The sequence below is a fragment of the Cydia pomonella genome, chromosome 19, assembly GCF_033807575.1.
Source record: "Cydia pomonella isolate Wapato2018A chromosome 19, ilCydPomo1, whole genome shotgun sequence".
Lineage (NCBI taxonomy): Eukaryota > Metazoa > Arthropoda > Insecta > Lepidoptera > Tortricidae > Cydia > Cydia pomonella.
The window spans coordinates 13,415,022-13,442,081 of record NC_084721.1 but is presented as its reverse complement, the minus strand read 5'-3'; the positions used below and the strand labels follow the sequence as shown (position 1 = coordinate 13,442,081).

At 40.2% G+C, this 27,060-nt stretch overlaps 1 protein-coding gene across 4 annotated transcripts in view; it reads right to left on the bottom strand.

Annotated features, from left to right (window-relative positions):
- Nucleotides 1-3,950: 3,950 nt before the first annotated feature.
- LOC133528538 (spastin-like) overlaps nt 3,951-27,060 on the bottom strand; it is a 28,886-nt gene continuing 5,776 nt past the window's right edge. For 2 of the 4 annotated variants that reach the window (XM_061865937.1, XM_061865939.1), the window contains 8 exons: nt 19,927-20,108; nt 18,100-18,297; nt 16,700-16,814; nt 16,139-16,281; nt 14,685-14,875; nt 11,519-13,338; nt 10,922-11,095; nt 3,951-10,162 (listed from right to left, as the gene is read on the bottom strand). In XM_061865937.1, the coding sequence (XP_061721921.1) occupies nt 10,932-11,095; nt 11,519-13,338; nt 14,685-14,875; nt 16,139-16,281; nt 16,700-16,814; nt 18,100-18,297; nt 19,927-20,108 (2,813 nt within the window). In that variant the 3' untranslated portion in view covers nt 3,951-10,162; nt 10,922-10,931. The remainder of the gene's footprint in view (nt 10,163-10,921; nt 11,096-11,518; nt 13,339-14,684; nt 14,876-16,138; nt 16,282-16,699; nt 16,815-18,099; nt 18,298-19,926; nt 20,109-27,060) is intronic. The other 2 variants (XM_061865938.1, XM_061865940.1) reach the window with 1 other exon arrangement.

Below are 27,060 nucleotides of genomic sequence, written 5' to 3'. Positions count from 1 at the left end.
CTATACTTTAAAAATAAGGAGTAAAAAAAGGCTTAAAACATCAGGAATTGTTGATAAAGGTAACAGTCAGTCGATTACACTTATATGATATAATAAGTATAAATAAATAAATAGTAGGACATTGTGCAACGTGGAGTTACGCACAATGTTTTTCATCACACTAGCAAGGGAATACGTTTTAATTCAAAATAATATTATTTAAATAAGTGGTCCGTCGTTTTGTTGAAAAGTCTTCATTCGTTCATGAATGTGAAAAAATCTTTAACAGGCAGGCATTAAATTAGTATGAACTTTTATGACCACAACTCACAAGTTTTTTTAGTTGGCGACATACTTGTTTCGGTTGCTAAGGGGTAAAGCCTACAACAGTCAAGTGTTAAAGCTGTGTCAGCCTGTACGTGCCCGACAGGTACGTGGGGCGGCGGCGCCGACCGCGGCTGCTGGCCGAGCGGCGCGGGCGCACCAACCTGCTCACGTAGGCGCCGTTGACGCGCGCTGTGCGGACCCTTAACCTAGTAGCCAAGAGCATTGATTCGTTTTGGTGTTCTTTGACTGAATTCACAAAGTCCACATTGTTCACATTATGTTATATGCGCCATAAGTTAAAATATTTTTTATACCTTTGATTTGAAAACCGACGTATTAAAGAAATTATGTAGAAAAATCTCCCTCTCCGCATACGTCGCAATATGTTTTACAAGCAAGTGTGATGAAAAAGTTCTGGCCAGTTACACCGTTTTAAATTGTTATTTGGCTAGTCACTATAGTTGCATATGATACTGGTTGAAAAAAAAATACCTACCCTCTTGAGTTAAACCAAGCTAAGTTAGCAGCAATTTTGATAGCCCAGCCTGTGCAAGTTTTAAGTAAACGTCATAATTTCATAGATGTTTGACGCTTAAAATAACACTTGCAATGTCTTGGGCTATCAAAATCGCTGTCAACTTTTCTTGGTCGGACTCTATACGAATATTTACTGAATGAAAGGCAGGGATAGCCAAATTTTCTCAACTTTGTACTCATTGCCACTTTTGACTCGTCTCATTACTTGGTATACATACAGTGAAATTAAAAACTAAAAAACATTTCATGTCAGAACATACTTTCTCATAATTTCATTGAATTAAAATACAAATAATTATATAAACGGTCAAAACTCATTATATCTACATATAATACGCATTATAAAACAATAATAAAAATTAATAGATTTTTAACGGTGCACCAGCCAGGAATCAAGCGCATTTTGCAGAAGCAAAATTGACTTTAATAATCATTATAAAAACTGTGCGTAAAACAAAAATGCGATAGAGTACCCCAAGTATCACAGCGATACGTTAAAGATATGGGAATCAGTACATTTATATCAGTAATATCGTAATTAATTTAATAGCCCTGTAAGCAAGCTCGTTTAAATAAATGTTTCAAAGGAAAATTATGGGTTATAGAGGCCGCGCAGGCTCTCTGATATTCTTGCCAACCATTTATATTATTTTGTAGGTTTCATAGAGAAAATAAGCCCTTTAAAAAAGATACTCCTCAATTACAACCAAGTCGATATTTTGTATCTAACTATAAACATGTTTGATATAAATGATATAACTTTGTGACCAAAATGGTTCAAAAGCACCTCGTTGACAAAAAATTAGCGCACTTTCATATATACCGTTTAGAGATATAATTGATTTTACAATTTCATTTACATAATTTTGATAACGTGATACACAGAACTCTATTCGTTAATAAATAATTCAGAATAAATATAATCAAACAAATGACAGTTTATCTAACATCGATAGTTACAATCAACAGATTTAAAAAAAATCACGAACGTCGTCTAAAAACAAAACACAACCGATTTTTAAAACGAGTTAAAATCACAATTATAGGGCATTTGCACACTCGCCCTAACTTTCAAACTATCGCGTTGAGCGGGGTTTACACTGATGAAAGCAGAGGCTATTCTACACGATCTGACAGCTAATTGTTCGTACACGCAGAACAGATCCTAACATGTGCATCTTAGTCCATTGAATAAAAAGTTCTAGAGTGCGTGAGTTAGTAACGTAAGATGTTTCTTCGGAAACATGTCAAGAGTCCCTAGGTAATAAACATACGAAAACCCCGGGACACTAGGAGGAGCCCCGGAGTGGAGGGAGGGGGGGAAAGGGTCCATTTTTTCATTTTTCGCTTAAATCTCAAAAACGGTACATGTTAGAGAAAAACTTTCAAGGAAAAGTTGAAAGGCCATAAAATTATCTACAAGTTGTACCTAAATCATTTTTTTCTATTCCCAGCCGTTTCTGAGTTACACGCAGTAAAAAATGATTTTTGGCTCAAACAATTTCCCCATACATACCCATGTTTATCACATCAATCGATCAAAAAATATTTCTTTCTTCCAAAAAACTCAAATGTGCAACTTGTGACCGGTACTGATAGATTGCTCTTAATTAGGTCTATAATTGGTAAATAAACACATTCCTCCATGGAAGCCTTTAGGAGGAATCGATTGTCAAAATATTATATTAGGGTAGTTTGAGTTACTGAACTTGATCTTTTTATTTTTTTCTTCCAAAAAAACTCAAAAGTGCAACTTGTGACCGGTACAGATAGATTGCTCATAATTAGATCTTTCATTGATAAAAATACCAGATTCCACCACGGAGGCGTTTACGGGGAATTGAATTTTATTAGGGTAGTTACGATACTTGAACTTTTTATTTTTTTTCTTCCAAAAAGCTCAAAAGTGCAACTTGTGACCGGTACTGATAGATTGCTCTTAATTAGATCTATCATTGGTAAAAAAACACATTCCTCCATGGAAGTCTTTAGGAGGAATCGATTGTCAAAATATTATATTAGGGTAGTTACGCAACTTGACCTTTTTATTTTTTTTCTTCCAAAAAGCTCAAAAGTGCAACTTGTGACCGGTACCGATAGATTGCTCATAATTAGGTCTATCATTGATAAAAAAACCAGATTCCACCATGGAGGCGTTTAGGAGGAATTGAATTTTATTAGGGTAGTTACGATACTTGAACTTTTTTTTTTTTTTCCTTTAGTGCCTCTCATATGACATCAATGTCCCAACATTATCCGTTGTTCGGATTTTTTCGATGAAGGTTCACACGTAGCATGGGAAGGGGTCCGCCCTCGTTAAGCTTAGCCAAACTAAAGCCAGACATAAGCTCTCTCCCACCCACGGAAAGTGCGGCAAAACAGCATTCCCGGCGCACTTACTATCAAGTACAACAGTGGCTTGGGAATGAGCTGCTTCCACAAGAGTGGGGATGGCAGTCTGTAGGAAACACCCTGGAGCCCATAAAAACCGAAGATCCACCAGCACCAGAGGCCTTACTACAGACCATATTTTGCCGTTGCACTAAAGATTGTGCTAGCGGCAAATGTGGATGCCGAAAAGCAATGCTCAAATGTTCAGCGGCATGCCTTCATTGCCAAGGGAAATGCCTTAACAGCGTATCCATTCAGGAAGATGATGATGATGGTGATGGTGATGACGAAGAGCTTCACCACGAATCACCTACATCTGAGGATGAACAAATAATAGAAGAAGAACTCTTCGAACAGGACAGTCCCAACCCAAAAGGATGAAAAAGTAGTCATCATCATCATCATCTCATTATCATCGTCATTTCTTACAATCCACAACAAAAACGGAGAAAAAAACGGTCGTCTGCGGGCACCCTAAGTTGGTAAAATAAAAAGTTTTCGAATTTTTCACCTTTCATGGGATGTAGCTCGAAAACGGCTGGGAATAGAAAAAAATGATTTAGGTACAACTTGTAGATAATTTTATGGCCTTTCAACTTTTCCTTGAAAGTTTTTCTCTAACATGTACCGTTTTTGAGATTTAAGTGAAAAATGAAAAAATGGACCCTTTCCCCCCCCTCCCCCCACTCCTGGGCTCCTCCTAGTGTCCCGGGGTTTTAGTATGTTTATTACCTAGGGACACTTGACATATTTCCGAAGAAACATCTTACGTTACTAACTCACGCACTCTAGACCCCCCTTGGAGGGACTCATTCAATGGACTATCTTTGGTTTCTGACATACGATAAATAGGAAGCAGATAAAAAGCCCCATGTATACGTCGTTCATGATTCTATTCGCTCAGTATTTTAGGGGCGTTCTACAATACCAGACAAAAAGTCCGTTAGATGTGTAGAATCCTGCCGATAACTCCAAATGTGACCCCACGTAAAAAAAAAACACAAATTAATCTATCTAAAGAGCGATCGCTATGTCACTACGTCTATGTCTAGGAATGGTAGGAGTTAGCACTACTGTCCGCTTCATTATTTGTTACCTAATATACTGCTGTTCTAATAAGTTTGGCGTCAAAGTATTTTCAACTCTCACAACATGACATAAGGTCTATTTCACGCCCAAAGGTCATTACAGAATTCTATAATTTAAATGTAAATATACGCTACTGTAAAAATATAACTACTACATTTAAACAGCACTAAGTTGCTATGTCGCTGTCTTTTTAGGAAATTTGTTAGTAGCTAGAGATAATAAAATATTTTATATTATTTTGGGCAAAACCGGTTCTCCACTAGAGACCCAAGAGATTATTATTTGCGGTATAGGTTTCATAGGTCGATCATGGCAATCGATAGAAGGAACGACCTGGGGGCCTAGCTAAGATGACAATCGTTTGCAAAAACGAAACGCTATCTTTCCCAATCATTATTACCGTTTATCCAAGCGTTTCGTTTTGTTTTCTGCAAACGAATGTCATCTTGGCTAGGGCTTAGTTTGTAAGGACAGAGATTGTATATGTAAAGGTATCCAAACTCAATAGTACAGTAGTAAAACTGCCCCCACCTAGAAAAACTAACCTAAACCGATGTAAACACACCTTTATCATTAATTAATTTTATGAGTTTTAATTAATTGGTATTTAGTGGAGAAACAGCCTTATACTGCACCGAAGGGAAACATTTTTATATACCACAATTCTGTTATGTAGATAAGGCGTAATTTACCGTAGGTATTATACCGTAAAACCCTGCCTTAGAAACGATTATACATTAATAACTGATAGCAGGGAACTCCACGTATTTATTTCAAATTGCCTCAAAGTATTCTCTATCAGCTAAGCAGTGTATAATTATCCTTAGTGATGTGACTATTAGGGATGTCACGTATTCGTATATACGAATATTCGCATCATTTTAAACATTCGCATCAGCTCATCGATATTAAGCGAATGTTTTGCGAATGCGAATGTGCGCAGGTCGTGTCAGAGCGCGCAAACTCTTTTCAAGTAATGCATTTTGACCAGTAGACAGCATTTTTCATCACTTTACAACATCCCGTTCTAAGGTAACATATGATTTATGTACTAACAGATTTTTGTCTAATTAGGAATGATGATAACAACTATATTCCCAAACATTGGTATTCGCATACAGACATTCGCATCCTGGACATTCGGATTCGTATTCACATTCGTGAATGTGAATAATGCGATATTCGTGACATCCCTGGTCACTATAGCAATCCGTTTAGGTCGTAGATTTTATATGAACGGTGAATTATCGCATTTTATTGCGAGTAAGATCATTAAATTGGTATATTTGAATGTCGTTTTCACTTAATTTCATAACAGAATTGTCCTCTACTCATACATTAAGAAGTATACGAAATTAATGCTTTCTACATTTTGCACCGCAAAGTGACGCTATGGCACTACACTAAGCGTGGTCCAGTTGATATCGTCACGTTGTAATGTAAACTATTATGAAATTTTAGAAAATTTATATTTAACGGATCAATCTACGTAGTAATTCCTTGGTAGATATTTGTTGAAAAGGAAATTATTGAAATAATTAACGAATGTTTCTCAAAGAATCACACGTCGACATTGGATTTAAACGTAACACGTAGAACAGCATGGCAGTTGTATAATTTGTGCATCTTAATGAAAACTATTGTAAACATGTGTAACTTTCAGCATAAGTTTAATTTTTCTGCAAACAAACATTTATTTTAATTTTTCCATCATTAAAACCGTTAAACGCCATCTACCGGAATTACCACGTACGACAGCCCGGTTCGCTCGAAATCGATATATTTGAGCAACTTACTAATGCGTGGCTAAGTTGAAGGCTACCCGTTAGTCAATCAACAGCTCAAACCACAAATACGTACCATAGCTTGCCATGCAAAATAATGACATTGACTTTAGAAATACACATTTGTGTTTTAAGACGTCGATATATCTATTCATAAGAATTGCAGCGTAAATAGCATAAACATATCTATTGGTAGGTGCATTAAAATATTGTAAGCATGAGTACTGGCACTGTTTGCATATGGAGTTAGTGTAAGTGTAAGGCCTGAGTGGACGCTCGAAGCGGAGCGTTCGGCGGGGCGTGCAGCGTGGCGTCGGGCTCACAAGTGATTTGAGCAGCGTGCTCTCAGGCCGCTCCTATACCTTTGCATTTGTTTAACATGCACGCCGCACGCCCCGCCCCGCTGCACGCTAACTCGAGCGTCCACTCAGGCCTTACACTAAGCCGTTTGTATAGAAAGTTGTAATTTGATTATAAACCTTTTTTATATAGGTCGACAATTGAATTGGAGTAGTCTATTTCAGTATTTATAGTAATTATATTTATTTATATTTTCGAGTCATCAAGTGTTTCTAGCCAGAATTGTATACAGACAGTGCCGTAACTCTATTATTTACATTATAGATAATAAATTTAATAAGCTAAGTAATCAACAAATAAATTTAATTTTATAAGCTGTCCAAACAATTAAGAATAACATAAACTTTTGACGGGAAAGCTATATCTATAAAATTTTAATCGTGTTAGTTTACCAAATAACCGTATATAAATAATTTAAAAACATTACCAACTACGTACTACTAACTTGCAACATATACATACCTAAATATACATAAAGGTTCTACGTAATAAAATGGTAAACATATTTTGTACAATGATTTCATTATTTGTTCACCGGTTTAAGCAATAATGATTTTTATGTTCAAACGATAGGGTTTAAAATCGTTTGTTTTTCAACATAGACAAGTTAGCCATTAGATGCGCTGAAATGACGTCACACAAGAATTCGTAACATAAGAAGCATACTTAGACACACCTACTTTGTCAGGCGCGAAATTCAAATTGTCCATGAGAAGTTAACTCTTCACGCCTACGTGTTTTAAATTTGCCGCCCGTTTATATGACAAAATGGGTGTGCCAGGGTATAGTAAATATGAAACGGTAAAAAAGCATCATACGAGTACTTACAAAGTTCTGCTATACTTTGTGAAGTTAATATGCAGGTAACTACTTTAACAATGAAATCAACCGAGAAATGAAAAAGAATCGTGTCCCATGGAAATCATCGACATTTGATCAGTCTAAAGCATGAAACACCCAACATTTATTTTGGGGTCGATCTTATAGTAAAAGTTGCTCAGTTCGACCTACTTATTACTCATCACGCAATGTGTGAGCGGGATGTCGCTATAATACGCGCATAGCGTTGTCTCGCTCAAACTTCGGAGCGACGTGCGAATCGGATGCAGTATGCCATACGCCTTAGTCTTTTACTAGTATGTAAGAACGTGAACGACAAATAGTTTATGTCGGAAATAAACATGCTAGCTTGTCATATTGCCAAACTATAGTCTGGCAAACACAACTTGTCAGTCAATAAGAACCAGGAAAATTATACTTATCCCTTTCTTTTGGGTGCTAGTACTAGCGTAAGACAAAGACAGTATGAGTACGGCTACTTTTTTATGTAACGAATTCTTTTTCAACTATGCTCATCCAAAAGTTGTCTATGGTTTAGTAAAAAACTTGGCGATTTTCATGTCGTCTATACACAGCCTTATTATTTAGAAATTTGAGTAAAAGCCCTTAAGTCGAATGCCGCAACCTAGTCAAAAAAGCCAAACCGGAGTATTTAAAAATATACCTTCTTCCAACCTCGTTAGACATCATTTCCTTCGACTGGACGGGCTGCGGGCTAATATAGCCCGTGGTAGTAAGCGTTATACATCGAATAACATTGAAAGCTGTTTAGGGTCATACTAAAAACTTTTCTGAGGCTAAAAAATAGTATCATTTAATTTCCAAACGTTTTCATAGTTGTTATACAATTTGTACTGTGAGCTTCAGAAGAAGTTAAGCGGGCGAAGTATTAAAAATGATCTCTACAAACTTTTCTTCACTTAAGAAAAAGTTTTGGAAAGATAATTTAGAACCAACTCGCTTAGCTACTTCAGGGGGCCATTTCTCGAACGGTATTAGACTAATATTATTATTCCACGAACTGAGGCTTATTTCTCGAACGATATTAGACTAATGTTATTAGTGTGTTGCCATGGTAACTTCTCCGATTTGACAGTTCGTGGACTAATAATATTAGACTAATACCGTTCGAGAAATGGGCCCCTAATATTAACTGTACAATATTGTACATTTCCAATCAATTATTAGATTGATATGATAAAACACTAAATTGATAGATGCAGAAAAATTACTTAAGCTCAGAAAAGTTTTCAATATTTCATTAATATTATATTAGGTTACAACATTGACAGTGTTGCTAGTTGTAAAAATCGGGAAAAATACATTACATACATTTAGGTCTCATAATTGTAAAGATTTTCTTACTTGCACCATAATACTATTTAAGACTTAATATTAAAACTGTAGGGGTAGCAAGTACATCAAGTCCGTTTAAAAATACTTTTTTCATACGACAGTGAGATTCTTTCTTATACTTCCATACTTGATAATGTCACTCAAAACGCAATCTTAAATTCAACATCCTAAAATTCAATTTCCTTTGATTCCGATGATGATGGTACGGTCACTGACTTTAAATTGTGGATCCATGTAAGGTTCAACCTAATTGGGTCGTCAATACTAAAGTAATACTAACGGTATGAAACGTCTCCAAAGTAATAGTAACGGTATGAAACGTCCAAAGTAATACTAACGGTATGAAATGTCTCCAAAGTTATACTAACGGTATGAAACGCCGAAAGTAAAGTAAGCCCTAAATGGTTCAACAATTAAAGTCCGCGACTGTACAGTCAGCGTCAAATACTTTGTAGCAGTCAAAGTGGCCAAATAGTTCGGTACACCATACTAAATATATGGTGTACCGAACTATTTGACTACTTTGGTTGCTATAAAGTATTTGACGCTGACTGTACAAGCTACCACTACAGTTTTTTGTTCGACAGATTTAATGGCAAGTATATTTGAGGATTGGTATAAACGTTACATCGAATATGGTCTTAGTTTGTCCCTTAAGCCCTTTCAATATCACATTATTTCAAACAACAGTCGTTATCTTAAAGATAATAGTAAAAGGGCCTAAACGACATTATTTCTATACACTATGGAGGTTAGAGGTAAGGAGAACAATCTATATGTACGAAAAGTGTCCATCAAAAAACCTAAAATAGGTGGCGCCACAATACATCGCGAACAAATTTATGACTGATAAAAAAATTTAAACCACTGACAGCGCACTTCACTCCCTCAATAACGTCTAAGTTCATGTCTTGTTCTTGTGCTACCCTAACGCCACCGGAGAGATTTCGAACTATTATCCAGCTGCCACTTTAGCAACAGTTCTGTAAGAGATTGTTCTCCTTACCTCTACTCTTCATACTATACACTACGGAAGGTGGAGGTAAGGAAATAAATCTCCATGTACCAAAAAGTGTCATCAAAAAACCTTAAATAGGTGGCGCTACAATACCTAGAATACTTGAACAAAAAAATCAAATCATAGACAGCGCACTTCACTCCGTCTATAGCGCCTAGGTTCTTAGCTACTCTAGCGCTACTCTGGAGAGATTTGGAACTATTATTTATAGCTAACAGCTGGACACTTTTGCAACAGTTCTACCATAAGAGATTTCACTCCTTTTAATTCCACACTCCATACTATACACGTTTAAAACATGACAGTGACAGTGGAAATCTGACTAGATGATATTCAGAATAAACATAAAGAACTATGAAATAATACGTCAATAGAACTATGAGGGAATATTCGAGTGGAAAGTTTAACATTTGAGCGTAGTGTTGTCCCGTACTTGCTTACAATTACTGACTCACCCTTGTTTATTCAACCTTGGAAATACCTGAAAAAAAAAATAGTTTTAGTTCAACAGAAATATACTAACAAACCAAAATAGAGCACTCTGGCGCAGACATACAAGGACCCGACCCCATATAAACCGGGAAGAGGGTCAGGCAAAGAGAGGGAGAGAATACTTAAAATAAAGAAAAATACATTATACATATATCCATTTTATTGTATGTACGAACCACTTCTTACAAATAAGGCTGGTATGAATTTGAACGCAAGATTTGTTTGACATATTTCACCCTCGCACTCCGACTCAAAGGATCGAATCGGCTAGATTCTAGAAGTTTCAACTCGTCTATATTTTATCGAAAATCAACCTTAGCAACAAGCCAACAAGGTTCAGATTACCTGTATTGGTTCACAGCCCGAGATCCCGATATTGCACGGACCACTTCTTGTACCCATTTAGGCTGTTCGGCGACACGGACGGACGTTTAATTTACCTGTATTGGTTCATAGCCCGAGATCCCCATATTGCACGGATCACTTCTCGTACCCCACTAAGCTGTGCGGCGACACGGACGGACGGATCCATTTCAAGGCGTCCATGTTACATCGAAAATCAATCTTATCACACGGCACTAAGGTTTAATTTACCTGTATTGGTTCATAGCCCGGGATCCCCATATTGCAGGGACCACTTCTTGTACCCCACTAGGCTGTGGGGCGACACGGACGGACGGATCCGTTTCAACGCGTTCATGTTACACCGAAAATCAATCTTATCACACGGCACTAAGGTTCAATATACCTGTATTGGTTCATAGCCCGAGATCCCCATATTGCACGGACCACTTCTCGTACCCCACTAGGCTGTGCGGCGACACGGACGGACGGATCCGCTTCAACGCGTCCATGAAGTCCTGGAACGTGATTGGCCGCACTAGTGACAGGTCCAAGCACTTCACCTCCTCGGGATCTAGTTCTGGAAAAAAAATTGAGTATTAGGATTTTTATTTCTGTAGAATTATTTACTTTAATGTATGGCAGAAACATACGTTTTTGCTTATATCGAGTAGCCTGCCTAAATTTGTTATTTTCAGCCATTTTAACGTGATGTTGGTTATAATTCGTGGCTTAAAGTAAATTTTGAGACATGTAATTTTTGTGTTTTTATACGTAATATGTTGGAAAGCAGAAAACAAAATAGATTTTTAAGTAGTTGGCAACAATAGATAGTGATCTCTGTTATGATAAATTGTAATACAGAATTTGACCTCCTTTTTTGGAAATTGCCTCGCGCGTATGCTCGCTCTGTGTGGACCCGGCTAATCAAATTGCGTTGCAATCGAGATTAAACGAATGCATCTTTATTGAACCTTGGTATTTTAAAATACAGCCCTAGTACCTCTGATCGGCTGCAGCGCGGCGTCCCGGCACAGCGCGGTGAGGTCGCTGCCCGAGTAGCCGTCCGTGAGCGCGGCCAGGCGCGCCAGCTCCTCGGGCGTCAGCTCACCTCTGATCGGCTGCAGCGCGGCGTCCCGGCACAGCGCGGTGAGGTCGCTGCCCGAGTAGCCGTCCGTGAGCGCGGCCAGGCGCGCCAGCTCCTCGGGCGTCAGCTCACCTCTGATCGGCTGCAGCGCGGCGTCCCGGCACAGCGCGGTGAGGTCGCTGCCCGAGTAGCCGTCCGTGAGCGCGGCCAGGCGCGCCAGCTCCTCGGGCGTCAGCTCACCTCTGATCGGCTGCAGCGCGGCGTCCCGGCACAGCGCGGTGAGGTCGCTGCCCGAGTAGCCGTCCGTGAGCGCGGCCAGGCGCGCCAGCTCCTCGGGCGTCAGCTCACCTCTGATCGGCTGCAGCGCGGCGTCCCGGCACAGCGCGGTGAGGTCGCTGCCCGAGTAGCCGTCCGTGAGCGCGGCCAGGCGCGCCAGCTCCTCGGGCGTCAGCTCACCTCTGATCGGCTGCAGCGCGGCGTCCCGGCACAGCGCGGTGAGGTCGCTGCCCGAGTAGCCGTCCGTGAGCGCGGCCAGGCGCGCCAGCTCCTCGGGCGTCAGCTCACCTCTGATCGGCTGCAGCGCGGCGTCCCGGCACAGCGCGGTGAGGTCGCTGCCCGAGTAGCCGTCCGTGAGCGCGGCCAGGCGCGCCAGCTCCTCGGGCGTCAGCTCACCTCTGATCGGCTGCAGCGCGGCGTCCCGGCACAGCGCGGTGAGGTCGCTGCCCGAGTAGCCGTCCGTGAGCGCGGCCAGGCGCGCCAGCTCCTCGGGCGTCAGCTCACCTCTGATCGGCTGCAGCGCGGCGTCCCGGCACAGCGCGGTGAGGTCGCTGCCCGAGTAGCCGTCCGTGAGCGCGGCCAGGCGCGCCAGCTCCTCGGGCGTCAGCTCACCTCTGATCGGCTGCAGCGCGGCGTCCCGGCACAGCGCGGTGAGGTCGCTGCCCGAGTAGCCGTCCGTGAGCGCGGCCAGGCGCGCCAGCTCCTCGGGCGTCAGCTCACCTCTGATCGGCTGCAGCGCGGCGTCCCGGCACAGCGCGGTGAGGTCGCTGCCCGAGTAGCCGTCCGTGAGCGCGGCCAGGCGCGCCAGCTCCTCGGGCGTCAGCTCACCTCTGATCGGCTGCAGCGCGGCGTCCCGGCACAGCGCGGTGAGGTCGCTGCCCGAGTAGCCGTCCGTGAGCGCGGCCAGGCGCGCCAGCTCCTCGGGCGTCAGCTCACCTCTGATCGGCTGCAGCGCGGCGTCCCGGCACAGCGCGGTGAGGTCGCTGCCCGAGTAGCCGTCCGTGAGCGCGGCCAGGCGCGCCAGCTCCTCGGGCGTCAGCTCACCTCTGATCGGCTGCAGCGCGGCGTCCCGGCACAGCGCGGTGAGGTCGCTGCCCGAGTAGCCGTCCGTGAGCGCGGCCAGGCGCGCCAGCTCCTCGGGCGTCAGCTCACCTCTGATCGGCTGCAGCGCGGCGTCCCGGCACAGCGCGGTGAGGTCGCTGCCCGAGTAGCCGTCCGTGAGCGCGGCCAGGCGCGCCAGCTCCTCGGGCGTCAGCTCACCTCTGATCGGCTGCAGCGCGGCGTCCCGGCACAGCGCGGTGAGGTCGCTGCCCGAGTAGCCGTCCGTGAGCGCGGCCAGGCGCGCCAGCTCCTCGGGCGACAGCGCGGCCGCGGCGGCGCCCCGCGCCAGCACCCCGCGCAGCAGCTGCTCGCGGGTCCGGACGTCGGGGAGCGACACGTATACTCGCTTAGGGAAACGTCTGGAACATTCGACAAATATATTCATTATATCTAGGAGTACCAACTAAAACCCTAACGCAGTTATCGTCACAGAAAACGTGAGAGTATTAAATACAGAATAGTGGAGTGATAACTAATGGTATAATAACCTCACGCCGCGGCGGCAATTTGACTGAATCTCAAGTTGATTAGCAACACAATGACGGAATGTACAAAATACCGGTGTGTTACCGGTGTACCGCACGCGTGCAGGAATGAGCACTTTCCGTGCATATATCGAAACTTTAAAGAGCCATATGTACTGTTAAACGTTGTACGATACACGTGCGAATAGGTAATTTCTGCACTTGTATCGTAAATAACTATTCCCGTATACTGTACCTTTACCGAATATATTAAGAAATGAAAAATAAACCACATAAAAACTACTAACAACTTTTTCCTTTAACTTTAATAATTACGTCAAATTTGTTTCAAACATAAAACGACTAACTGGTTTGTCTGCCCTAAGTAACCTACTGCGAGTACTGTTCTGGAGACCTCGACTGGGAAGCCGAGGTGACGGAAAACCAAGAGCCAGATGGTCGGACGATATCAGAAAGACGGCAGGGCCGACCTGGCATAGAATCGCCACATACCGAACAACATGGAAATCCATGAAAGAGGCATATGTTCAGCAGTGGACGCATATATGCTGAGAAGAAGAAAAGAAGAAGTAACCTACACACACATTGATTCGTAAACAGATTCATGATAAACGCACACATATACTGATATTATTTCTGTAATTCCACCTCGTCACTAAAATCTCTGTAAAAGGACTTCCATTCCATCTTTCCCGAGCGCAGCCTCGTCTAGTTTGTGCGGTATAACCATAAGCCGGTCAGCCCCCGCGGCTGGTAGACCGTCGAACTCCACGACAAAATCCCTCTTGAGCCTTGGTAGACCTTATCCCGACCCAATAAGGTTCCCTTTGTCAACATTATCTGAGCGCGACTTCATCTGACTCGTGCAGGTGACTGGTAGCGGCCATAACAATAAGTCGACCAGCGTTCGTCGAACTCTACGAGAAACTCCGTCTCGAGCTCGCTAACCAAGCAACACAGTTAACTGACCTTTAGTAGGTCTTATCACGATGCAATAAGGTTCACTTTGTCAACAATACCTGAGCACTGGTTCATCTAGTTCACGAGAGCGATTGGTGGCGGCCATAACAATAAGCCGATCGTCACCCGCTGCGGATAGGCAGTCGAACTCTTTAACCTCTCGTGTGACGAAGACGAAACGAGGATCCGCGTTCCGGCATTCGAGCGCTTATCTAATAGACCTTATCTTAACGCAGTAAGGTTCACTTTGTCAACAGTACCTGAGCGCAGCCTCGTCCAGTTCGTGTGGCCTGTTGGTAGCAGCCATAACGATAAGCCGGTCAGCACCCGCTGCGGGCAGACCGTCGAACTCCACGAGGAACTCTGTCTTGAGCCGTCGGGACGCTTCGTGCTCGCTCGATGACCGCTCGCAGAGGAGCGAGTCTACCTCGTCCACGAATATTATTGAGGGCTGCAAAAATATAATGTGGAATTAGGGTGTTACCACATCGCATAATAGAACTGTCGACGTGGATCGATAGTTTCTACCTAGACAAATAGATCGATCGACGCCATGGATCGATTCGTGTGTCTTTACACACACACACAATTTTTTTTTTTTTCTTTTGTTTAGAAACAAACAGTCATTCAATAACATTGAACAGTAGATTAAGCAGCAGTAAATTGACCTATAGTTTCCTTAATTTACATATCAAAATACGAAGCTAATGCACTTTTTAAATACAAAAATATCGTATATAAATGCAAACAATTTTTACAATACTTTAAACAAATATCTACAGCTTGTCTATATACAGTACAAGTTGATTAACACCTAAAAATAAAAGTGAACATCAAAGTCATGTGAAATTTAAGCTAAATAACAACTGGAGAATACAAAATGCGCTTTTTGAGATGCATATATCTCAATTATTAGAAAAAATATGCTTATTTAGGTATTCTTAATACATATCATGTGAATGCTTTTTTCAGTAAAGTAGTTGTACAGTTAAATATATCCACATCTGTGAGTTTTTCATTATTATTAAACAGTTTACAAACACGCTTAATAAATGCATTACTAGCATAACGAGTCCGACTGAGAGGAATAGAGAAAAGGTCTTTTTAGGGTTCCGTAGCCAAATGGCAAAAAACGGAACCCTTATAGATTCGTCATGTCCGTCTGTCTGTCCGATTCTGTCACAGCCACTTTTTACGACACTGGCGCTCTCGTCTACGCGGAACTCTGAAACTTATTTTATGAAGCAATTAGAAACTTATTTTAAGAATTTTATCTTTTTATTTTATTTTTATTTATTTGGAGATCCAACAGCTGTGACCTTAACATAGAAAAATATTGTAGATACAGGAAGCCAATTATAGGAACTCACAGGTAGTGACATAATACTAAACTAAGATTACGCACTATTGCAACCACATATGTGAACAAAGCGAATACAAATGATACTTAATAAGGATAATGTGAGAGTTCAAAATACTAATTAACTACAATACAACTATACAAACAATATATTAAGATATTTTAATACACACCGTAGTGTTTTTTTATTTGGGGCTTCCTAATGTAAGTGTTAGGTTACCAATATACAATAATATTATTAGAAACATGAGATTTTAAAGAAAACAACTTTATTTCCATACTTTTGGCCTGGGGTATACATTCCTAATCTTTATTGCAAAGACATAAGATCCACCTACGGTCTGCCATTAGTACCTGCAATTCCCTGGCTACTTGGAAGAGCGCGCGCACCATTTTCTCTCCATCACCCACGTACTTGCTGGTGAGAGTGGCGGCTGATATCGAGAAGAAAGTCGCCGAGCATTCTGCGGCCACACATCGGGCGAGGAGGGTTTTACCTGAAAATTGCATTACGATAGTACTTACCCGATAAAAAAAAACACTGCTGTACGTAGATATAAAATTTCTAAGGATCTCCAAAACCGCCGATTGTGCAATGCCAACGGTATCCTGCATTCTTGGTCAAAACATTGGCTGATTGTCGGAGTTTCAAGATTCGGGCATTAATATGTAAATTATTCGCTGTGAGATTCACGGAAGTTGCCAAGGGACATTGGGAGGAGCAGTTACCGGCTTACCGCTGCCCTTCTACTCCCTCACAATTTTTTTTTCATTATCCATTTAAATCAACTAATTTAACACTATGTTAATTACTTATTTAATAAGTTGTTTCCTATAGATAAATTATTCACAGCGATAATCAAAATTAAGATCGAACACATGTTTGCGCATTAAATTACATATTTTAATCATTACCGTTCCCTGGAGGGCCGAATAACAGCAGGCCTTTGGCGGGCGACCGCAGGCCCGTGAACAGCTCCGGCCTCAGAGATGGCAACACCACCATTTCTTGAAGCGCTTGCTTTGCTGCCTATAAAACAAAGGATATCAACAATCATATACGTATAGATTTATCTAGACTATTCTAGACTGAACTAGAAATCACATTAGAAAAATTACAAAAAAAACGATATGATTCGTATGAACTTAAATAAAATTTACTATGAGGGTACTGTGGGCGATAAAAATACGGATTTATCTATCTATCGCGATAAATATGAAAATTAATTTTACAAATCTGATGTGGACAATAGAAAGAAAAAACGGTGCAGTTGTCCCGATGGACATCAAATATTCAATAGAATCGGCAAAAATGTCAACAAATATGACTGACTTGGCATTTGACATATATGTAGATAACATTTATTACATAACCTCTTCTGTTAACAAAGTTTGTTTTTAATGAAATATAAACAATTAACAGTTATGTCAACTAAAACAGAAAGTAAATAAAAATATTTAGTGTAGAAATTTTTGACAGGATTATGTTCATTCTTTAAAAACCGGCCAAGAGCATGTCGGGCCACGCTCAGTGTAGGGTTCCGTAGTTACTCTTCCGTCACATTAAGCTAAACTGGAGCTTAAAGTATAGTAAATTGTTAACCAAGGGATGAAACGGTACCTTTCACCCGAGTTAAACAAATAGGCAAATTTGCATAATCAGTACCTAATTAAAGTAAGTCTTTTTACTATGAAGGGAAAACTTTTTGCGATAACTCAAAAACAGCTAAACTGATCATGTCCGCTATAGTTTTCATTTAATGTCTTTCTCAAGCTCTACTTCCACGATTTTTTTCATATTTTTTGGACCTATGGTTCAAAAGTTAGAGGGGGGGGGACACATTTTTTTATTCTTTCGGAGCGATTATCTCCGAATATATTCACTTTATCAAAAAATGTTTCTTGAAAACCCCTATTAGTTTTGAAAGACCTTTCCAACGATACCCCACACTCTAGGTTTGAAGCGAAAAAAATTATTCACCCCCACTTTCCGTGTAGGGGAGGTACCCTAAAAAAATTATTTTTTTAGATTTTATTGTACGACTTTGTCGGCTTTATTGATTTATATATCCATGCCAAATTTCAGCTTTCTAGCACTAACGACCACGGAGCAGTCTCGGACAGACAGACAGACAGACAGACAGACAGACAGACAGACAGACAGACAGACAGACGGACATGGCGAAACTATAAGGGTTCCGTTTTATGCCATTTGGCTACGGAACCCTAAAAACGCGTGATTACGGAGTAGTTAATAGTAATAAATTGAATTTTGCAATTTTTGCCATTTCTATTATCCTCTAAAGCGTACTTACTTCCTGCCCAGCGATATCATCCCACTGCACCTTCGGCCCTCCTTCCACAATTTCATCCAGTATCAACTGCACCAGCTTCGGATCCACCCCACGGACCGTGAGTGTCTGCTGCGGTGTCCGGCTTCGTGTCGGAGTCCCTCGGTTGGATCCCACGGCGCGCCGTACTGGGGATCCGTTGACAGGGACCTGATACGCGCTCTGGCGTTAGTAAATAGAGAGAACGTGATGTTAATGGGTGAGGTGCAATGTGAGTCTTATTACGAGTATGGACATGATAAGGTCTATTATGTTTAGGTAGTGAGATAGGTTCACGCCACGGACCGTGAGCGTCTGCTCCGTCGGCTGGCTTCTAGTCGGAATGCCTCTGTTGGATCTAACGGCAAGCCGTACTGGGGATCCGTTGACTGGGACCTGGTAAGCGCTCTGGCGTTAGTAGTTAAAGGGTGATGTGAAAGCTAAAGGGTGATGTGGTGCGATAAGTCTTATGAGCTAAGTGATAAGTTTGATTATAGTCTAGCCTGTTGGGAGCCAGTGGCGTAGCGTGCCTTGGAGGGGCCCCGTATAAAAATTTGTTTGGGGGCCCTTAGGAAGGGTAAAGATTTCTCACAAAAACGCACGTTGAGGGCCCCGTGTAATTGATACAGCAGATACGGCGGTAACTGCGCCCCTGTTGGGAGCCCACTATTGGATCCCACTGCGCGCCGTACGGAGGATCCGTTGACTGGGACCTGGTACAGCTCTTGCATTAATAGATAAAGAGTGATGTTAATGGGTGTGATGCAATGTGAGCGTTATAATTACATATGGTTTATTATGTTTAGTAAGATAGATCCACGCCCAGGACCGCGAGCGTCTGCTGCAGCGTCCAGCTCTGTGTCGGAGTCCCATGACCGATCTCGTATTAGTAAATAGAGGGTGATGTTAACGGGTGAGGAGAGATGTGATGTAGGTGATCACGTTGATGACGTTGTGATATCTAGTCCGGGTTCCTGATGTTAATAAGTGAGGTACAATGTGAGTCTTTTATTATGATTTATTGAGCTTAAGTTACCACTTTTTTAAACTGGGGTATGAAATAATGAAGGTCTGGTTGGAATATGAAATATTAAGATGAATGAGAATATGCATATTTTAATGTTAATTTTAATGTATCTTCAGTAGATAGGTAAGATGGTGAAGTGCATTTATAAATTATACTTATCTAAGTGATAAAACTCATTATATTATGACTAGGCAAAAAATAAAGATTCATCGTGTCAGATATGCGGCTGACTGCTTTAGTAAATTGATGAATGATGAGGTTCAATTAACCTAGTCTTAATAAATGTTTGGTCGACCCGCTCGGTCAATATTTATGTTGAACAACTGATATAGTGCCTTCTTTAGGAGCTGTGTAGATAATGTATTTACGAATAGTACGGAAGAGTGCGGATATTTTTTCTTGAGTTGATGATGTTTTCTACGTAATTAAGTATTTATATTCGCCAAGAACCCAAATCACAAACCTTATCGAACTTTCTAAGGCACTAGGCCTTTGATTTTGATGATTGGTTTGTGTAAGGTGCCGCATGGTATCTCCTATCTTTCCTATGGTATTTGGAACTCATTCGTTTCACTGCAGGTAGCGTTGAGGCAGGTTTCACCGGATAACGGGTCTATGTGGAGCTGTTCGGTTGAAATTACGATTACGAATACGAGACTTGTACACATAGGCAGAAGGGGGTTTCTAATATGTATCTCAGAAAATATCTCATCTACTTAGATAAGTAGACAATACGACACAGTAAGACACATATACATATATGTCATATAGGATCAGGGACTCACCGATAACTGCCTCTTCACTGCAGGCGGCGTTGAGGCAGGTTTCACCGGATACCGGGTATATGTTGAGCTGTTCGGTTGAGATGACGAGCGTCCCATGGATCTTGGTAGAGTCTGGGACTTCATTAGAGGCCCGGAGCCGCCGGGCAGCCGCCGCCCGCCTGTTGTCAGCTTACGGCCTGCCACTGGTGTCAATAATGCTTTGTCAATTTGTTATCAAAATAAAAATTAGATATTGTAGATTAAATATAGACGCTCTAAAGCACTCACTTTAATACTGTTAGTTAAATATTATTAATGGTACATATTTAATAAATCTGTTTATGGAGTGCGTCTAATGCGGTTATCACACTGCCGCCGCATTTCGTTGCGAAGTGCAGAGCGACCAATTCGCGTGCGGCCACGACGATACGGTGGTGCAGCGCGTTTATGAACAAAAATCTGTACGGTACTACGGAGATCGGTGTGGCATACCCTGCGACACACGCCGCATCTCCGTCCAAAAGCGCGAACTGTCCAGCGATTTGCACCTTCGCACGGAGTGGCGGAGACAATGTGTTATACCATGCGGTTTTTGCATACAAATCAAGATTTTAGAGTACAAAGTTAAAAGCCGCAGCACCAGACGCCGCTCCAGAGTGCAGAGCAGTGGTGATAACCGCCTAAGCTGATTCTGCACTAACTGGGCTACTATAAAACGAACCTTATATTTTACTGTAATTTTTTGTTTTTGTCACTTCCACACTGTCGTTTGCCAAGTCAGTGCAAACTAAGCTTAGCTAGTAAAAAAAGTACATATAAAAATAGTTCAGTAATAAGCACAGAAATAATCGTTTGTTAAAAAGATGAAAGTAGAATCTTATATTTTTGCAAGATAACGGGACTATTGGTAGAAGTCATGTGTTTTACAATGAAATCGTGAAAACAAAAAAGTTTTTGCACTCGAAAATCGCTATCCATCGCACAATAGACAAAAAATCGTGCAAAAAAATTGTCACGACGCAATCTTTACAAGGAAAGGCGCTCACGGTCTTGTTCAAATGAGATGATCAGTTAAATACACAAATACTTATAATTGATCATTGGTGGACCTTATATCTTTGAAATAAGGTCTAAGTTCAGAACGCATCCAAAGTGACGTCATGGACGACCGATTGCCTTTGAAATTCGAACATCGGCGACGAATGGCAGCACAACAACCAACGACAATCATACAACATCCGTTGAACGACAAGCACACACCACACAGTTGTATTGTAATGTTTGTAATTCATTTTTAAATTCGGAATAAATCATTGTACAGTCACATCTAAAATATCGATACGAAAAAAGTGCCAAAAATATGTATACACTACCTTAATATATAGGCAATAAAGTCGTGTATACATATTTCTGGCACTTTTTTCGTATCGATATTTTCAGATGTGACCGTACATATGTTTTAGGCATTATAGATAGTGTCATTCACGACGACGCGTGCCTTGACTCGTATTGTGATGTTATTAAAGGTTAGATTTGATAAATCTGCACGTCATCGTGGATGACACGAAATATACCTGGAAAGGAGCATAGGCTTCAAGGGGGCTATGGCGAAAACCGAAATTCGCAAATTGCGGGAATCTTACTCTTTTACTCTTACTAAGACTTAATTAGAGTGACAGAGAAAAATGCCCGCAATTGACGAACTTCGATTTTCGCGGTTATAGCCCAGCAGTCTGCGAATTGTTAGTTAACAGCGTGGACAATGGTGTGTTCTGCTAAAATGCTTTCATTTGCATCACGCGACAGATAATTCGAATAAAAGGACATGCGCTTGTAATCGAAAGTGAGTCAGATTACTTTTGTGACTTTCATAACGGGTTCTTGTTCACTTTCGAAGGACATTTAAGATACTCGCACTTATGGATAAACGCTCTCTCATCTCGGACGAGTTGCGTTTCAAACAAAAACACCTAAATAAATATTTTTTCATGGGTGAGATACAATATTTAGGTAGTAGTTCTAGCGGTACACCAAAAAACGATGCAAATTGTGTTAAAAGCATGAAAATCGATATGAATGATCTTTAGGCCATTTGAATTAATTTGACCTGTAGAACCAAAAAATTAAGAGAAGTTATGATACAATCTATTTTTTGAATGGGATTTTTTTATAACACTTTGTATACTGGACACATAAAAAAAATACTAAATGTCAATATTTTTAAAATTGCTTTCTCAGGGTTAGATATGAGGATATTAGGTCTTATTTGAGGTATATTTTACCATGGTTTGTTTTGAAAATTATTTTTACACTAATTTTCAAAAAGTTACTTATATGTAACGATGAGATATATTTATCGATTTGGCTTTAAAGCTCTTTCATTTGATACCACACACGATAGGTTCATGAACAACATGACGTTATAACTCCTCTCCTTTTTTCTTTTTTTTTTGGTTCTACGAGTCAAATTGATTCAAATGGCCTAAAGATCAATTCTACCGATTTTCATACTTTTAACACAATTTGCAGCATTTTACTGCATTTCGGGGTGTACCGCTAGGACTATAGGGTACACACGATAAATGTATTAGTCACTGACTGTGACCATTGCAATTCTGTGATATTCAGTCTGGTCTGAGTCACATATTTCCCCTAAATCAAAGGGTGTGGATTTAAAAAATGTGACATTAGGCAAAATATACCACGCAGATAACAGCGATTGCTCATTGCATATTTATGATAATAGCGCACCATTAAAATAATACAAGTAAATTAGGGGCAGGAGGTGGGGTATGTCCAATCGTTTACAGCACACGATGTAGCACAAATTTATTTTTTTTAACAAATTTTACTAAATGGCTTGTCATTTGTCCGATGTCTATCATTACATATTAATGTGTCCCAACGGCGCTGGACACCACCGTGACTGTCACGCACATTATATCATTTATAGCTAATACTAAACTCTTGTTTGTACTACTCATCTAGTCACCTTTTGTCTGTGGCTTAAGGATTAATAAGGATTTTGACTGAATTTTTAGCCACATTTGTATTTTTTTCGAAAAATATTTTTCTGCTCTATACAGTTCAACCAAGTTTTGACAACCACACACATATGAATGGTAAAGCAAATATTTGTTTTTAAAATACACATTTTACACGCTGATGCCACTACACTGAAAGAAATGTTTGCATAACTGTAACAAAATTTTGGTTACTGTTTACACAAAAATTGGGACTTGCGAACTATGTGTTATATGTTACAAAACCGTGTTTGGCTATCAGTGTTCAGGTACTGGGTATACACTGCAAAATAAGTTTGTAAATTTATGCAAAGTTTATTTTCTTATAACCGTAGTTTAGTTATTTAGTAAAGTTACAAAACCAGTTCGGCTATCTATTTTTTTCAGTGTATTTGAATTAATTTAATTATTTCTCATAGGTACAATCAAAAGAATAAATTTGTGACCCATTTCGTACCTTGTCACTGTGACAATAGTATGACGTCTCTAGCGACTTTCATGTTGTTTGTCACTGTGACAAATTAAATGGGTCACAAATTAAATCTTTTGACTGTACTTCAAGCAATTAATAGTACGTATTGAAAATGCCGATATTGTACTAGAATAAAACATATACAAAAATTACAAATTGAATTGAAAACTTATTTTAGCACGTTAGCTAAAATGTATCTAAGCTAAAATATACGTTCTATCGAGTATTAGCATTCTCGACTTGCAAGTTGCAAGCCACAAAAATGGGTATGTGTCTGTTGATACATTCCATTCCATTTCTGTGTGGCATGCGCGCTGCACCTCTACGATTTCATGTTGCATCTATATATGTAGCTTTTCAGAATTCGACTCTATTCCAAAATATATAAGATCTACAGGTGCACCCTCGTCTAAAGTGAGACACAGTCCCAAAACAACCTAAGAATGTTCGTTGCGCAATGTTGATACACCCTTACAGTTCGTTTCATTCGTAATTGATTTAATATAAACAATGGAATAGCCGAAATACCATCAGGGGAGCAGGGGTTCTAATGAGTAAATATTTCCGAATGACTAGCGAGGGACGATTGGTCGATTTGCGACCAAAATCAAGCCCAAAGGAAAACAATAAAGCCAGGGATAGGCTATTGTCCCTGGTCTTATATTATTAGAGGCTAATTGTCTAATCTTTTGTGCATTGTATGGATTTTTAAAGTTATCGTAATGTACTGGACTTCTAATTGATAGACAGGTTTTCAATTCGATCGTTTGGTTGTCTTTTTGCCTTTATCGCATTTGCTTTAGGTACTCCAGCGATGTATCTGCAAATAGGCGAACGGACGATCAAAGACGTTTAGACCCCTTGCATGGCTCCATCGTGGAAGGATCAATCTTAAATTTAACGCATCGTAGTCGTGCTCCGCAGTGGGCTGATAGACTAACTTTACTACCATCGTTCACATTGTTAACTGAGATTTGCAAACCATATTGCAGTGATATAAGGTCCACTAAAGGTCACTTGTTTCTTTTAGTAGAAAGGTAAAGGTATTGTTTGTACCTACGCCCTTTCCTGGCACTAATTGCTACAATTGACTGGCCAAATACCAGGGGATCAGGACAAACGAAGCGTGAACATTTCCGAATGACTGCCAGTTCATAGATCGGCACACCCTAGCTTTCCGCTCTGTAGGGCCAGAGAAATGACCTATTGATTTCCAATGAAACTCAATACTTCACGGTTTGAAGGTTTCTCTGAAGAAAATTGCTATTGATTTCGGAATTTGATATTTGAGACGCGTAAGACAAAACTAAATATCGTCGAATGTCCAAAACTATATGTCCCTATTTTGAATAACAAGTTAGAAGCTTAAAAGGCAATATACATAATTTGTACTTGAATTTAATTCGTGACGACGATCACGATCATCCTAGTTTTAGTCAAAAAGCGTATCCTAGCTATCCACTGACACAAGATCCTAGCTTATCCTAGCTTAGCTATCCACTGACACAAGAAGATAACAGTCTTGGGCATTACATTCACATGTTTGAACACCACAATACATATCGCTAATTCATGTTTTTGATATTCAACTTTTTTGACGTTTGAATGTTTTTCGTCTGCCTCTGCCCCGGCTAATCTGCGGTGTCCATTCGGTAGCAAATGGACACAAGATAGGCTATTAAAAAATGTAGCGGGAAAGCGAACATAAAACTCGTGCTTGAATTTTTGTGCTGATAGCTTTAGTGGTCGTTCTCTCGGAAGTGTTTTAGCGATAAACGATGGCCTGGATAGAAGACATTCCAATACAAGTTGCTTCTATTTCAGTTGAAATAGGTAGTTCAGACATGATGATCATGTAATTTAACTTGATTATCTTGCTACAAGCAGGTCAACGGGAGCTTTATCTGCAAATAGAGTTACGATATGTCATGCTTCTACTTTATCTCTAAAACTTATGTAATTTTTAAAATGTTGTATTGTGTGGGGAAAAAGCTTGCTTAAACTTCTGAGGATTATCAACTTTTTGTCTGGTGTCATGTAGGTAATGCCAGCATACTTACATTACCTACCTGAGACCAAAACCCGGAGAACATTGCCTTGCAAAAGAGTGGGGTCACCACAACACAATCAACTATACCTGACGCGGCGAATGATGATCCGTATGACAGTCGCTCCAAATAACTTTTGGATAGACCTAATTTCAAAAATAATTGAAGAAATAGGTTTTATCGTATTTTCATTACTCTAAATACATTTGACATTGACAGTTACTTCATACAAAAGCGGCCAAGTGCGAGTCGGACTCGCCCATGAAGGGTTCCGTACCATTTATGACGAATTAAAAAAAAACTACTTACTAGATCTCGTTCGAACCAATTTTCGGTGGAAGTTTGCATGGCAATGTATATCATATATTTTTTTAGATTTTTCATTCTGATATTTTAGAAGTTACGGGGGGGGGACACACACTTTTTACCACTTTGGAAGTGTCTCTCGCGCAAACTATTCAGTTTAGAAAAAAATGATATTAGAAACCTCAATATCATTTTTAAAGACCTATCCATAGATACCCCACACGTATGGGTTTGATGAAAAAAGATTTTTTGAGTTTCAGTTCTAAGTATGGGGAATCCCCAAAATTTATTGTATTTTTTCTATTTTTGTGTAAACTTCATAATGCGGTTCATAGAATACATCTACTTACCAAGTTTGAACAGTATAGCTTTTATAGTTTCGGAAAAAAGTGGCTGTGACAGAATCGGACAGACAGGCGGACATGACGAATCTATAAGGGTTCCGTTTTTTGCCATTTGGCTACGGAACCCTAAAAATGAGCTGTCATAGGGATCATCATTCGGCGCGTCATGTATAACTTTAAACATGATGGCGGCAACTGCCACCCCATAGAGAACTTTTCATAAAAGCAACATTTATCGAACTACGATGGTCTTGACGGATGGTTTGATGCAATCGAATTTAAATATTCAAATGGCCGAGTAATACGAGTTTTATATATTCTAATTTTTTTTTAAATGTCTTCACTCTGTATTTACCTACAAGCTAAACATCCGTAATTTAAATAACAAATGAAACAATACATTAAACTTTAGACCGCAAAAATACGTAAAACATTTCGTAACCACTTCTTTTGTTTGTACTTTTCGTCTATTGTGCGACAGATTTGCAAATCATTTACAACTGAAAATAAATATCTATAGAAACAATCAGCAAACAAATTTTGCCAAATACAGCCACGTCCAATATTATGTATATATTTAAGACTTTAAGTCCATGATATAAAGTCTCAAATTGTATACACACTTTTAAACTAGGCTTAACCAAAACGTCATTACATAATTCTGAAATAATTACAGTTTTTTAGTAGGTGATATTAGCAACGTCTCCAGTTACACTAAAACGCCATACATCCAATAGAAAATTAAGCACATGCGCTTTTTTGCAGTCAACGAAAATTAACCTCAGTGAGTTCCAAAAAGTCGTATGTCCATTCAATACCAAAGCGCATACGTCGTATTAGATACTCGTAATTAAAAAGGTCACTCGTAAGGAGTGGGCGTCATTATAACGTAAGTGTTGTACAACTTACAAGCAAATAAGAAATCTTTAAATCTGTGTCAATGACACCCACAACTATGTCTC